The following is a 15,512-nucleotide window of genomic DNA, read 5'->3' as shown; positions in this document are numbered from 1 at the left end:
GAAGGAGTGCAGGGCTGGGGGAAAAGTAAAGGGATTAGCAAAAAATAAAAATAAAACTCACAGACACAGACAACAGCACAGTGATTACCAAAGGGAAAGGGGTGAGAAGAGGCAGAACAGAATACGGGGGGACAAGTGATGATGGAAGGAGACTCGACTGGGGTGGTGAACACACAACACAATATACAGATGATGTGTTACAGAATTGTACACCTGAAACCTATATAATCTTATTAACCAATGTCACCCCAATAAAGTCAATAAAAAAGAAAAAAAACTAACCCAACGTCTGCAAAACAAGGAAAAGAAGGGATATTTTTCCTTTATAGTAGTTTGGGAGGGTTTAGTGCGCCCCCTAGAGGCCACATGCAGTGTCAGCCTCCGCTGGACTGAGCCCAGGGCCACGTGGGAGAAGGTCCATAAACAGACCCTAAAACTCCAGCTACACGTTAGTGTTCAGTGATTTCCTATCAGGTACTAATGACAACAGAGACTTGATCAATTAATAGGGAGTAGTGAAAACCTGGAAGACCATGGAAAATTTTATCTCTGAACATGCCACTTATTGATTCTGAAATTGAAATTTCTCAAAAGAGTAATTAACTATCCACTTTTCTTTCTATCCAAGAAATTCAAAGACAATAATCCACATAAAGCACTTTCTAAGTTACTGTGGTTTATGGTTAGTCGATAACTTGCTCCCATTGGAAAACCAAACAAACTGAGCCCCTTTGGGTGAGGTGACAACTACTGACACCAGCTAGGCCTTCTGTCCGCATTCATACGGTGTCTTTGTGGCATTTCTGCTGAGTGTACTCCCAGAATCAGTGGAATGCCAATTTCACCGATCAAACAGCCTTCCACTAGTTCAGAGTAGAAAAGTGCAATCAATGAAGTCTTATTTCTGACCCAAGCGATATGTAATCTGGGAAACAAAAGATGGCAGATTACGTTTAGTTTATAGCAGGGAAGCAAAATATAGTAGATTATATATACTGCCATTACTTCAAGGTACATTGGAGGACATTTCTCATCTCTAATATTCATAAAATACCTTTTATGAATATTCATAAGATATCTTTCCACAAGTGCACTTTATCATTTCTTTGCTTCTCTCTCCTGCATCTGTATACAGTACACTCATCAATTTATCCTTTTGTTAAATTCACGTCTAGGGACTATCCCTGGATTCCAGGCACTATGCTAGATACTCGGGTGGAACAGGAAAAAAAAGACGGTCTGTGTCTTGCTGGCACTTGTGGGGAGTGCAGCGAGGAGGCAGGAACATCCAAACAGTACACGAAGTGCCCTGTTGGGATAAAGATGCTGAGGAACTTTAAGCCCACTGGGTGTGGGGAGGGGACATTCCTGGGGCCCCGTGTCCCAGAGCGCTGCAGAAAAGGCAGTCCGCCCTCACTCACCACTGCTCATCAGATATTCTCGGAAGAGAGGACACCGGAACCAAATCGGAAGCACGTGGAGGTACGCAGTGAAGCCAGGAAACAGCTCCTTGAAGTCCGAATAGTTTGTGCAAAAATTTCCGAAGGCTCCAGCCACGAGCACTCCATGGGGGTGAAACCCAAATATATAGTTGTGATTTGGATCCAAATCCGTAGTTTTGATGAGCTACAACACATTTATATCAAGAGGTTTTTTTAATGTTCCCTGATCAGTTTCCAGGAAGAAACAAAATGACTCGCAATTACCTCTTATATCAACGCAATATAATATACAGATGATGTATCATAGAACTGTACACCTGAAACCTATATAATCTTATTAACCAGTGTCAACCCAATAAATTCAGTAAAAAATAAATAAATAAATAAAATATATCAGAACTTAAAAAAAAGAGGAAATAAAGAATATGACTTGTTTTTGTTCTCTGGGTTAGAGTTGTTCTCCCAATATATTTTTATCCTCACTCAAGGACATTTTTTATTTATATTGTTTAGAGAGAGGAGAGGGATGAGAGAGGAAGGGATAGAGAGAAACATCGATTAGTAACCTCTCTCACGCATGTACCTGGACCGGGGATCTACCCCGCAACATAGGAGCGTGCCCCGACCAGGACTCAAACCTGCAACCTTTTCGTTAAGGGACAACGCTCCAACCAACTGAGCCACACTGGCCAGGGCCCCCAAATTTTTATCTGTTTCCTGAGCCCAGAGCCCCTCACACTAGCCTTCTAAATTTCGATATAGCTTACAGTCCATTCAGTAACTTGGGCTGACCTGTATGTAGGCTTTCTCCCCTAAAAGGGGAAAAGTCTGAAACATGTGTAATAAAAGTGTTTCATTCTTCTCAAAATCATACTATGTAAAACAAGTCTACTCACATGAATTGGAAAATAGTCTTTAAAGTACTTCCAAACGGCCCAGCTTCTGACCCAGTTGGACCTCCTGCCTCCTTGCTCGGGGGTACGCCAGTCAAAGTAAAGCCATGTCAAATACGGGATGTAGAGGAACCAATAGTTGTACATGATCAGGAGCAGAAGGATTCCGATGCACACCTCCGCTGCAAGAAAGGAAGACCTCAGGCATCAGGGTCCGTTGGCACCTGCTCACCGTTGTCCAATCAGTGGCCCGTGCAGGGGGACTTAACACAGACAAAGGGGGTTAAACTGAGCCTCAGTTCAAGTGGGTAATAAATCAAGACGGCAATGACCTAGTATTATTTGACATTCACTGGATGTTTACTATATACCAAGTATCACATTGTGTATTCTGCCAAAATATTTCCATGTAATCCTCATATATCCACAGTATCAATGAAGCAGCCACAGTATTCTTAACGTCCTTGTTATAGAAGAGACGATGGAGGCCTAGAGAGGTTCAGAGAATTGCACAAGCCACATAGAAGAAAGTGGTTGATCTGTCTAAATTCAAAGTTCACACGACTCCCTGACATGAGATATGTGGGGGGTGGGGCAGCAGGGGCAGCAGGGGATCACGCCTGACTGGGGCATGCAGAGGAGTTCCTGCAACAGGTGTTCACCTTGACCGAGGAACGGCCGTTATGCATGCGCTCACACAGGGGCCCACGCTAGCGACAAACTTCCTTTTCAGGAACTCTACTGCCAGAGACGGAAAGAGTATGGAAGGGATTCTTTCCGTCTTCGCTCATCAATCACTACTTGCAACATTTCACAATGACAGAGCAAAACCCAACTGCTCTTGTACCTAATGAAGCAAAAGCTGACAAAACTTGACCTGGGTAATAATGAGAAGAATACATGCCTTAAAGCAATACCTTAAGCTAAGCTAGAGATTTCCTTTTTATGTCTGTGCTACATATTGCACTCAAATATTTATAAAAATATTTCTGCATCGAGAGAGGAGGGATCATGAAGACATAAAGCTTGGCACATAGCAGGTGCTCAACAAGTGCCAGTTGTTACTGTTACTCTAAGGAGTGCCACTGCCTGCCTCTCTGCTCTGATGGGCTGCAGTCGTGGTCCAGGGCTGACTTCAGGCCCCCAAGTCCTATCCACTGCCCGTCGACTTTGTTAAAAGGAGCTCTATCCTGACCCGACGATCCATCACAGTACCAGAGGAACAGCATCTTGATCTATTATTGTTTTATAGACACAGATTTTTTTCTGCCCAAATCAGAACATGTATGTGTATATATTGTTTTCTTTGGGAAACATACAAATCACAAAATTTCCTGGTATAGATTTAAGCCAAACAGAGACTCGAACCCCAACCGAGGAGTGTGGGCTAAAGGTGAAAAGAATGCATTAAGGAAGCGTAAGCCCTGCACCTCTCTACGGGTTGTTGTCTTGCATGCTTGGACCACCAACAGAGTTCCCATGAGACCAGAAACGAGGCCAAGTGAGTGTCCTCTGCCCTCATTCCTACAAGGGACATTCTACAGGGTCCAGCTTGTGCCCTTTTTTATTACAAAATCATAAGCATGTCATTCTTCACATAACACTATCACACTCAGGCACACCAAATGACATCTTAGGTGAAATGTTCAAATTAAAACCATAAATTGTTACACCCATATTGTCACCCTACCAACCACTCTCCCTCAGGCGGTACTTCTGCCAGACCCCGAATCTGGCTTCACCTACTTCCCACTGCCCAGATCTGAGTGCTGGCAATTTATCACCACTCGTTAATTGTTTGCTTTACAAAAACAGGCAAACAGTGTATAAGAAACGTAGGCAGGTCTCATTATTCTGTCCTCTGAGGTACATCCTGTGAGCTAAGAGCAGAGAGGGGAGAGGAGAGCTACCGAGGAGCGACCAGCCCCACCCTCACTTACTCCTTCTCGCAGCCCCGAAGGAACACAGGACAGTCCCTGTGTGCAGCTGTGGAAACGGAGGCCAGGCACTCTAAGTGTCCCAACGACTTGCACCTGGGTCTGCGTAATCCCTAAACCCATGCGCCACTTTTACAAAACCAAACCACCCCCAAGTAATGGTCCTAACATCATAAACGTCTAAGTATTTACTGCATGCGCACAAGCAGGCTTATAAGGATAGAGACTCAGGCAAATGAGACGTTCAGGGTTTGTGGGTTTTGTTGCTGTTGTTTTTTTAACTATAACGGTGGAGAAACTGAGACGAAAAGCAAATTTATTTGATTTCAACCACGGAGTGGAGAGCAGATCCAGAAATCGAGCCCCCCAGCTGCTAAGTCAGTGTTCCACTCCCCCAACTACACACGGCCTCTACCTGAATACACATTTGCATCTCCTTACTATTCATCATATGTTTTGCATGTATAATGATGAAGATTTGAATCTGGAATTGTACTACTTATGTGGGAATCTCCCCCAACTAGAAGCCTGACTTGAGGGAAGTCCTTTTAGTTCTTGAGCCTCAATTCCTTTCCCTGCGAAATGGGTGAATTACAGAACCTCTGTCCAAGGACTGTGGCAACACTAAACATGGAGATGCCACAGCGCCTGGCATGAAGCAAGCACTTGGCGAATGGGAGCCGTTGTTATATACGTATATATATTTACTATTATACAGGGAGAATGCCAAAGGTAGAAGGGGGTAAAATGTCACCCATGTTCCGGTCACCCAGCAAAAGTTACTGGTAATGTTTTCCTTATATGCACTCCTATGTTCATTGCAGTGTTGTTCACCGTGTCCAGGACATGGAAACAAACCTAGTGTCCCTTGATGGATGACTGGATAAAGACGATGTGGCACATACGTGCTATGGAACACTACCCAGCGGTAAGAAGAGATGAAATCCTGCCATTTGCAGCAACGTGCATGGATCTTGAGAGGGTAGAGGGGGCCAAACACATGGCGATGGAGAGAGGCTTTGGTGAGCACACAATGCGATGTACAGGTGATATATTGTAAGTGTATTCGAGTTTCTAGAATTATACACTTGAAACATATATGATTTTATTAGCCAATATCACCTCAATAAATTTAATATAATAAAAATAAAAAACTCTCCTTGTAATCTTTTTTTTTTCTAGGAACAGGTTATATTTCTTTAACATGGTTGATCATACATATTTTTTATTCTGTATTTTATCACTCACCCTGTTCTCACATTAGCTGTTTGGTATTATACATATGATAATATAACTTTCATAAATGTTATTTTAATAACATTTGTCAATGCTAAGTCAAACATTACTTTCTCTTTGAACAGCTGGGCATCTAACAAATTTTGCCTATAAATGTACATTTTCATGAAGCTTCCCTGCTTTTTTATTTTACTTTCACAGGACAGTAAGTCAAATACTGGGTCACCGAGCAGACACATCTTTGTCACCGGATACACTTCAGTGCCTTTCTATCTGAAGGAGTTGTTCTAATTTAAACCCCCATTCCGCAAATTGCATACACCCTTTTGTATTTCACATCATGAACAGCGCCAAAATCTTTTCCTAATCCCTTGGTCCTAAAATGAATCGAAAGCAGAAAACCCTACAAAAACTAGGTGAAGAGATCACCTCGACTTTCTATTTTTATCTCATTAAGCAATCCAAGGTAACATGATTCTTCTAAATTGGAGGTCAAAGACACAAGGAATATACGAAGCCTATTCCAATACATTGTGCAGCTCTCAAAGCTGATGTTGATACCTGCTAAAATGGTCTAGATGCACAAACCAAGTAGTACTGAAGGCCTGAATTTCAGCGGCCTTGACCTAGTACCTCCTGAATGAAACGCCACGGGTCAGCCCCTATCACTTACACTCCCATAGGCTCCACTTCCTCTGCACTGTTGAGGCACCTGCCTCCCACCATTATTTTATCGAGGTGAAATTCACTTCACGTAAATTAGCCATTTTAACTAGGTTAATCTAGCAGCATTCAGAATATTAATAATGTTGGGCAAGTACCACCTCTACCTAGTTCTGACACACTCAGATCATTCTAAGATAAAACCCTGCACCCATGAAGCAGTTACTCCTTTCTCCCTTCTCCCCTGGCAGTCGATCATCTGCATTCTGTTCCTATGAATTTACCTGTGCTCGATAGTTCATAAAAATGGAATGATCTACGCACACTTTCGTAGACATCGAGTTTTTGAGGCTCATCCATGCTACGCCCCAACACTTCATTCCTTTTATATTCCCATGTATGGACACCTCACAATGTGTGTATCTGTTCATCTGCGGACGCACTTTTGGGTTGTTTCCACCCTTTGGCTGTTGTGAATAGTGCTGCCAGGCCCCACTCCCTTCAATGGTACCAAAGTCTGAAACGAGTAAGATGCAGCCACAGCGCATGCATCGTCGCTGCACTCAGCATCACCAAGGCAGTCACAAAATGACATATGCCGCTCGATATGATCTCACGGAGAATATACTGCACTACCCTTGCGGGCTTCTTGCCACAACCTTTAACCTGCCCCTACTCAGGGAGCATGACCTAGCAACTCCAGACCGTGGGGCATTCTACAAGATAACTGAGACTTTTTACAAATACATATTTATAAGAGATTAAAGAACAAATAAAAGGCATAGGAACTGTTCACTTTAAAGGGGAATGTAAAGACTATTAGGGAAATATGAATCTGACTCAAATAAGATTATTGTATCACTGATAAATTTCCTGAAAAAGAAATGGGATTGTGATTCTGTACAAAATCCTTCTTTTCAAAGACACACTCTAAGGTGCTTATAGCTGAAATGCAATGATTTCTTGTTTTCAAACGGTCAACAGCAACAGGAACAGCAAAGTGTGTGTATGTGTGTGCGCGCATGCAGAGAGAGAGAGCAAATGTGGCAAAATGCTAGGAGTTGGTGAATTTGAATAAAAACACTCTTTAGTGAACTATTCTTTCAATGCTTCTCTAGGGTTGAAAATAAGTAAAATTAAAAGGTGGGAGAAATTATGCATCACACAGATAACTGATAATTATGTGCCGCAGGCTGAGCACTGCTGCCCGGCTGAGCACAAGTGGGAACCTCGGAGAGGGACCTACATTTGCAGGCAAGTCTTGACTTCTAATCTCAGACAAGAAGAGGGAACCACTGATCCAATGACCCCCTTTCAGCTTCACAGCATCCTCCAGGTCCTGCTAGCTTTATAGAACAGAAGTCTTCTAGCAAAACCAGGGATGTGTATTTCTTTTTTCCCCTCCGTGGACTAGAGACTTTGGCAAGGAGAGTGGCCCGGTCTACGGCATTTGGGAGACAGAGGGTCCTTCAGTGCTTACGTGGGCACTTCCCATCTCGGCAGCTGGGAAGCAGCGATCCCCCTCAGTGTCCCCCACTCTTTCCGCCTCCAGCACACTCACCTGGATATGCACAATTGGTGAATGTGGGTCGACCAACAAAGTGTGAATGGAGTGCACTCTACTGACAGGAGGCCAGCCTTTTGGCATCTCTGCGCCACACTGGGAAAAGAAGGGTTGTCTTGGGCCACACATTAAATACATTGCCACACAGAGTCACACACAAAAAACCTCATAATGTTTTAAGTAAGTTTACGATTTTGTGTTGGGCCGCATTCACAGCCACCCTGGGCCGCAGGCTGGACACCCCTGCTACAGTGCCTGACCCACGGCAACTGCTCCATCGATGTTAGCAGGGTTTCAAAAGTAAACGATCAACCTAATAACCTGTGACACATGGGGTTGTCCATCGACGGATGAGTGGATAAAGAAAATGTCTCTCTCACACACACGCACACGCACACACACTGGGATATTATTCAGCCATAAAAAGGGAAAGCCTATCACTTGTGACAACATGAATAGACCCTGAGGCATTAGGTCAATGGAGTAAGCCAGAGAGAGAAAGACAAATACTGTATGATTTCACTTCTCTGTGGAATCTAAAAAATAAAATAAAATCTTACTCGTAGATACAGAGAATTGGCCGGGGCTTGCCAGAGGTAGGAATGGAGGGGGAGGGGTGGTAGTAGGGTGGCATACACTTCCAGCTTTGAGATAAATAACTCCTGGTGATACCATGTACAGCAAGGTGACTGGAGTTAACAATACTGTATTGCATATTTGAAAGTTGCTAAAAGTAAACCTTAAAAGTGCTCATCACGGGAAAAGTTTGCAACTACGTGTGGTGATGGATGTTGACTAAATTTACTGTGGTGATCACTTTTTAGTATGTACGCATATCATCAAATCATTATACTGCACACCTAAAACTAACACAATGTTGTAAGATTGAATGACACACCTGGCTGGTGTGGTTTAGTGGACTGGGTGCCAACCTGTGAACTGAAGTTTTGCAGGTTTGATTCCCAGTCAGGGTACAAGCCTGGGTTTCAGCCAGGTCCTCAGTCGGGGGCATGAAAGAGGCAATCAATGGATGTTTCCCTCCCTCTCTTTCTCCCTCCCTTCCCCTCTCTCTAAAAAATAAAGTCTTAAAAAAATTGACACATACTTAACATTTATCTCAAGGAAACAATGTTTGATTTCATGACTAACTGAAACATTTTGCTATTTTTTAAAATATATCCCAAGGGTTTATAATCTCATTTCCTGATGGTGGAAAGAAAAATGCATTCCAAGATTCTGATTTAGAGATCTTAATATATATACTTAACAAAACCTCCCTTTTCACCATTTGCAGTAGCTATTACGACAACTTCTTACTTTAAAATTGATAGGTGGAAAGAAATAAGTAAGCTTTTATCCTACTTTTCATCTAAGAACTGAATTGTAGGTTAGTCAGCTGGCCCTAAAAATGGGGGGAAAATAATTCCTTGCATAAAGTCTGGTTAATATATGAATAATGAAAGAAAGAATAAGAAAACTACCATTTTTGCAGCCAAATAAAACAGTCAATTCAGGCAAGACTCATTAATAGAGACTTGAACCACCAGGCAAAGGGGGAACTTCTGTGTCCAGCAGGCTAGCTACCACCCCGCAGATGGCTTCCCATACGATCACTCTTGGGCACTAACAATGGGACAACGAGGTTGCATCCTGACCTAAGGCAATGGGAGACACAGCAGCACCTAGGGAGGTGCCCTGCCAAAAAGGCTTCACCTCGATCTAATGGAGCCCTAACTCTAACTCCCATTTTAGAAAAAAAAAAAAAAAAAAAAGCTCAGGGAATTGGGGAATAGGTTACCGCTTCAAAAAAGCAATCCGACAAACCCTGAAGGTAAGACAGCTCACCTGGCTTCCTCGACACTCCCCTGACAAGAAAGCGAATGAGAGAGCGCCGCTCAATACAGACACAGGAAAACTAATGCCGCCCAAGGGCCTTGCTTGGATCTTGGTTCAATAAATCACCAATACAAGTGGACTTTGGGTATAATTGAGGAAATGTGATTTGTTTAAAATTATGTTTTGCAAAATAATGGATAACATGGCAAATTGTTACAATAATTGTAAATCCAGATAATGGGAATATGGGAGTTTATACCCTTCTCTCTACTTTTCTGTATCTTTGAAATCCTTTATAATAAAATCTCCAAAATATATAATACAAAATAATATGCTCCTAGTAACATACATGTGAAGTGCATGCAAAAAAAAAATAAGCATTGAAATGAACTGTCTGTTGAGCCACCGTACTTCGATTCAAATCAGGAATTGTAGGTCATGTCCAAGTCACTAGTCCTCAGTGCTCGCTTCGGCAGCACATACACTAAATTGGAAAGACCCCGAGAAGATTAGCATGGCCCCTGCACAAGGATGACACACAAATTTGTGAATAATTTCACTTTTTTAAAAGGAAAAAAAATTAGTCCTTACCTTTGACCCCTGTGGCTCTCCATTGACTTTGAGCCTTGTGACCTTGAGTGACTCACTACACCTGGGAGGTCTCTCATTTGCAAAAGAGTGCGGGGGTGGCCCCTACCTCACAGTGTTGCTATGAGGATTACGGAGCTCAGAATCCGGACTGTGGGTTGAACAGCTTGCCTCCGGGGTGGCAGGGCGGAGGCAGGCATTCGACAAGCATTTATTGAGTGCCTTCCAGTGCAAGGCATACGCTCAGGGCTCCCTCACTGAGCTTCTGGCCCAGGATGGCAATACAGACCTTTCTCAAGTAACCACAGACATACACAAACACAACAATGACAGGTGCCATGAAAGGAAAGGACCATGCACTGTCAGACCTGTGCTGATGGCTCAGAAGCAAGTCAGTCCCCAAGTTCAAGTCACTACAGAGGCAGCACAGGGGTTAAAGCAAAGACTCTGGGGTAGGACACTTGGAATGCATCCAGCTCCTTTATCTCTGACTAGCTGTGTGACCTTGAATTTCACCTTAGTTCCCTCATCTGTACAAGTACCATACAACAAGCGCAGGTATGAACAGTCCTGACATCACTGGGTTGATGGGAAGAGTACACAGTCAATACCATATGTTGCCCAGAATAGGGCTGGCATGTGCTAAGCCCTCCATAAGTGTGTCTGTTATTACCAAGTGGTCCTTTGGCCCGGAGCAAAATGGAGTGTGATGCTTTCCACCCTGTGTGCTTGGCCTGTGAGGACTTAATGAATCAACTTTTTTCCCATGGCTTTCAGAGAGAGGCTGTGAGAGAGAAACATCAACTGGCTGCCTTCTCATACACGCCCTTACTGGGGATCAAACCTGCAACCCAGGCAAGTGTCCCGCCCAGGAATTGAACCCATGACCCTTCCGTCTACAGGACAATACTTCAACCAACTGAGCCATACTGGCCATGAGTTAATGTTTTGAATTTCCTCTTTCAGTAAACCCTAGCTGCACAATAGAGTCACTCAGAGAGATTGTTAGAATTTTGTTTACATTTTTAAACATAAAGTATGTACATGCACACGTATGTATACACATACACAGTGCATAACAACTTTCCAGGTGTATGTGAAACTGAGTTTATGCTTGTATTATTATGTATTAATCATTGCAATATTTATTTGTATCACAACTGTAAACCTTCTTTTGCACACGCCCGCATTCGATGCATGAGCTCCATTCTGAAAGGAAAGACCTAGAAACTCTAGGGACAGAGCCTGGGCGTCCGTCCATGTCATAGAAGCTCCTCCACTAATTCCAATGTGCAGCCTGGGCTGGGACCACGGACGGGCAATCACAATGTAAAGCCCTTTCGAAAGCACGGACCTCTCCCGTGCAGTGACTTCACTATTGCTGTTACCGTTGTTACTGGGCCTCCACAGTGTACAGCCCGCTGTCGGACCTCACAGCATACAGACGACATCACCTTCAGAAGACTTTAAGTCCCCACTAAGTTCCTTCTCCTCTCATGCCATCCCCTGTCTGTCCAAGGGCAGAACAACTCAGTCCCAACTCCACTCCGCCTCCACCCCCTGCTCCGCTGGGACGGGCTCCTGGGGTTTCTATGCGGGCTTCACCTGGCAGCGGGTCAAAGCGCACTCCTGGGCGGAACTATGGACAGACAGAGGCCAGCCACCCCAACGTGAGGAGCAGTCTGCTTTGTATCCGGAAGGTCTTAAACACGGAAATGCTAACTCGGCTATTTGTCCTGAGGGCGGGACGGGAAGGAATCAGGTGTTAAAGACTTGGGCATTGTTTCCCCATTTATGAATCAACTATTCGAGAAATGAGCTTATCAAGTTTGAAGAGTTGAAGTGCAATGTGCTACAGCTCCATTGGGTCGTGGTTACAAGTGAGTGAGTACATTTGCCAAGACCTGTTGGACCTTAACGCGTACAGTCTGTGTCTTTTGTTGTAGGTAAGGTACACCTCAGTCAGAAAAGAAAAATAGCACAGGGAAAAATAAAGTTGGCAAACAGTGGTTCTCCAGGAGGCTCTCGTGGAGAAAGAAAACAAGAGGAGAGTCAGTCCCCAGTTAGCTCCAAACGCCCTCTTTGACCTGTTCACTCAGCTTACGGGGGAATAAGGGTTGGAAGCGCGTCCTTGGACAAGGACTGTCGGGGAGGGAGGAGTCGGAGTCCTCTGCACCGCGGTGTTTTGCCTGGATCTGGGGCGCCGCGAGCACGCGGGGTTCTTACCGAGTAGCAGGAAAGTCAGGACCCACTGAAAAACCGCCGCGGTTTGCAGCCGCCGCGCCAGCGGGATGTTGAGCGGCGCAAACTCGACCTTCATGGCCCGGCCCCCGCGAGGACAGCGCAGACCGTGGTCACCGGGAACCTCGCTGCTCTGCAGCGCCTGCGGGAAGTGCGCGGCCGGATCAGGGCCCCGCGCACGGTACCCGCGGGGCGGAGGGCAGGAGGCGGCGGCCCCAGAGCCGGCGGTGGCTGGACTTTGGCTTGGGTGGGAGGGCGCGCCGGGGCCGAGGCTGGGGGCTACCAATCACGCGCGCCCGGGCCACGGAGCAGCTGGCGCGCCTGGGGCGCATTGGCTGGCGCGCGGGGGCGCTAGTGACAGCGCTCCGCTTTGGGCACAAGGGACGCCCAGAAGGATCAGCTGGCTGCCCGCCGGAGCCGGCAGCGTGGGCTCCTGCAAGCCCTGGAATCACCACCGGAATCGGACTATTGTTCAGCTGATCGATCACCGTGCGCTCGGCTTCAGCATCCGCCTTTAAACCCACCCCTTCCTCTCAATCCTCTGCGGCTGGGGAAGGGTTAGTTCAAGGAATCGCCTACCAGCTGGAGGAAAATGCGGGGCTTAGCTTCTCTGGGAGCTGGCTACTCACCTGTTTATTGGTCTGTGTTCCCCACACCACAACCAAACTGGGCGTGAGGGGACGGGGACCGGGCCTCCTTCCTTTCGTGTCCTCAGATTCCAACACGAGTCCTGGAAATCCTTTATTTATTCACTCATTCAACAGACACTTATTGAGTACCTACCACATGCCAGGCACCATTCTAGGCGCTGGGGATACAATCAGTAACCGAGTCATTCATGGAGTCTGATCTTAGAGTACAAATGATAGGGGGCCAGGAGAGGTGACAAACATAAGCAAGATAACTACACAATTGGGTGTGTGACTGCAACGTGAAACCCTGCTGTGAATGACTGGAAGAAGGTTCCAAGATCGAGAGGCTGGGGAGTCTCTGAAGAAGCGATCTTGACTCGGACTATAATGACTTGGGACTATAATGATGAATCTAGTCCAGGCAAACGGAAGCACACGTACAAAGGTCCAATGGCTGAAATCCAAAAAAGACCAATAGAGAACAAGGAGTTTGGGGTGAAGTGAGGCAAAAACCATGTCCAAGACTAACGCACTTTAGGAATGCCAGAAGCAATTCCTTGAATGGGGTGTTAGCCCTTAAGAGAGCACATAATCTTGTCAGTTCTCCTGTAATTCAATCCTCACCGTGCTTTTTCCGACCTCCACATAATCTTCCTTACCTTCCCTCCTTAATTTTAGTTGCTTAGGGCCCTGGCTGGGTTGCGCTAGCTCTCTCTCTCTCTCTCTCTCTCTCTCTCTCTTTCTCTTTCTCTTCCTTCCTTTCTCTCTCTAAAATCAATAAATTAAAAAAAATTAAGCTGTAAAACTTATTCTTGGGAACATTTGAGAGCACATGTCATCAGTTTGACTCAAGCTTTTATATGAAAATTCTCTACAGTTTTGGACATTTACGTTGACACCTGCTTTGCATCAGGCGTTACCTTTGTTGCTGATGACGAAGACGTGAATTCAGACACAGTCTGTTTGTCTGTAAGAATTCACTTTCATTCATTCATTCCCTGACTGTTTGTGGAAAGGCTTCAACGTGTTGGCACTAAGTGGGGAGTGGGGATGGGCTGCAATAATGAGTAAGAAAGGTCTCTGTCCTCACAGGGCTCACAGTCTAGCGGGAGAAGCAGCAAATGAACAAACACATAAGTGCATGGTCAAGTGTGTGCCAATGTGTCCAATGCCCTGACAGAAACACGCAGGTTCCAGTGACTGAGGGTAAGGAGCACCTGTCTAGAGCTGAATGGAAGTGAGAAGAGGGGAAGTACGGAGACCCTGAGAAGGCTATTGTAGGGTAAGAGAAGAGGAGGGGGACTTGATCTACTGTGGTACAAGGGAGAATAGAGGTGGGTTGGGGATCTGCACGGGGGCTATAAATCATAGGGCTAGTTGATAAATTGGATTCACAATCTATTGGTAAAGAAGAACAAGATACTCAACTCTCACTCCTAATCACGTGGAGTTTACGGGACTGAATCATGCTTTTGCCACTTTCCCAGAGGCCTTACCTGGTAGAAAAGAACTGTCACCGCCCACCACAGCCATTGGAGCAAAGCATGGACCCACCAGGGCTCAGGCAATGCACCAGCCTGTCACCATTTAATCAACAATGAACTCATTCACTGGTTCATTTAACATCCAACACATTTATTTGTGTACATACTGTGTCCCGGGTTATCGGAGGTAAGCGATTATTAGAATTAAAATGTGAGAGTTTTAATTTATCATCCTACTCAAGACAACTCATCTGTAGCAGTTTGGTTGATTTCTGGAACTTAAAACTAACAGGAAAACATGAAGCTTAGACATTATCTTTTCAAACTACACATTTTGTAGAACAGGGAGCCAAGAGCAGAGAAGTGAAGTGATCTGCCCAAGATGACCCAGCCAGTTACTGGCAGGGAGCAGACCTAGTCTCTACATCTGTACTGGAACAGGGGGAGAGCAATGTGGTGTGGGGGGCTGTAGCAGGGGATTTTAAAAAATCTTCAAAGAACTCAAATTTATGAAAGAAATCCAAGTAACACTTCTCTTGTTAGAATGGAATGGGGAACCTGGCTCCCACCTTCTCAGCATCATCCTCCTTTCTGAGGTGATGTAGTTTTAGCAAATTAAATAATATCAAACAGGAACAGAAAACCCAATTTGGAAATCACTACTTATTTGCCTTTCTCTTTCCTCCCTTCCTTCCTTCCTTCCTTCCTTCCTTCCTTCCTTCCTTCCTTCCATTCTTTCCTTTCTTCCTTTCTTCCCTTTCCTTCTTCTTGCTTCCTTCTTGCTTTCCTGTGTGTGGAGCGGGGCAGCCTAACATTTGGGTAAGTAATTGTATGGGGTCACAGCTAAAAACCGTGTGTGATATGTCAGCATTGCTGAGTGCTCACTAGCTTGCAGACACTATGCTGTGTGCTCTGTGGGCTGTGTCTGATGTAACCCTCACAGCTCTCCCAAGTAGGTACTATTATTCTTTTTACCAACAGAGAGAGTGAGACAAA

The 15,512-nt window shown here is 45.0% G+C and overlaps 1 protein-coding gene and 1 non-coding gene across 4 annotated transcripts in view; one reads left to right on the top strand and one right to left on the bottom strand.

The window, feature by feature from the left end:
- The window catches only part of MOGAT1 (monoacylglycerol O-acyltransferase 1), a 28,495-nt gene extending 15,560 nt beyond the window's left edge, over positions 1–12,935 (bottom strand). Inside the window, exons 1-3 of one of the 3 annotated variants that reach the window (XM_053919121.2) lie at positions 12,386–12,935; positions 2,339–2,517; positions 1,422–1,626 (exon numbers count right to left, since the gene is read on the bottom strand). In XM_053919121.2, coding sequence (XP_053775096.1) covers positions 1,422–1,626; positions 2,339–2,517; positions 12,386–12,479 — 478 coding nt within the window. In that variant the 5' untranslated portion in view covers positions 12,480–12,935. Of the gene's footprint in view, positions 1–1,421; positions 1,627–2,338; positions 2,599–12,385 lie in introns of all 3 variants that reach the window. The other 2 variants (XM_045198390.3, XM_024564186.4) reach the window with 2 other exon arrangements.
- Positions 10,032–10,137, top strand: LOC112308117 (U6 spliceosomal RNA). The gene has a single exon (XR_002975119.2). It is a non-coding gene; the product is annotated as a U6 spliceosomal RNA (small nuclear RNA).
- Positions 12,936–15,512: the final 2,577 nt, after the last annotated feature.

This window comes from Desmodus rotundus, chromosome 2, assembly GCF_022682495.2.
Source record: "Desmodus rotundus isolate HL8 chromosome 2, HLdesRot8A.1, whole genome shotgun sequence".
Classification (NCBI taxonomy): Eukaryota; Metazoa; Chordata; class Mammalia; order Chiroptera; family Phyllostomidae; genus Desmodus; species Desmodus rotundus.
Note: the sequence above shows the minus strand (reverse complement) of the source record. Positions and strands in the feature narration are given on the sequence as shown.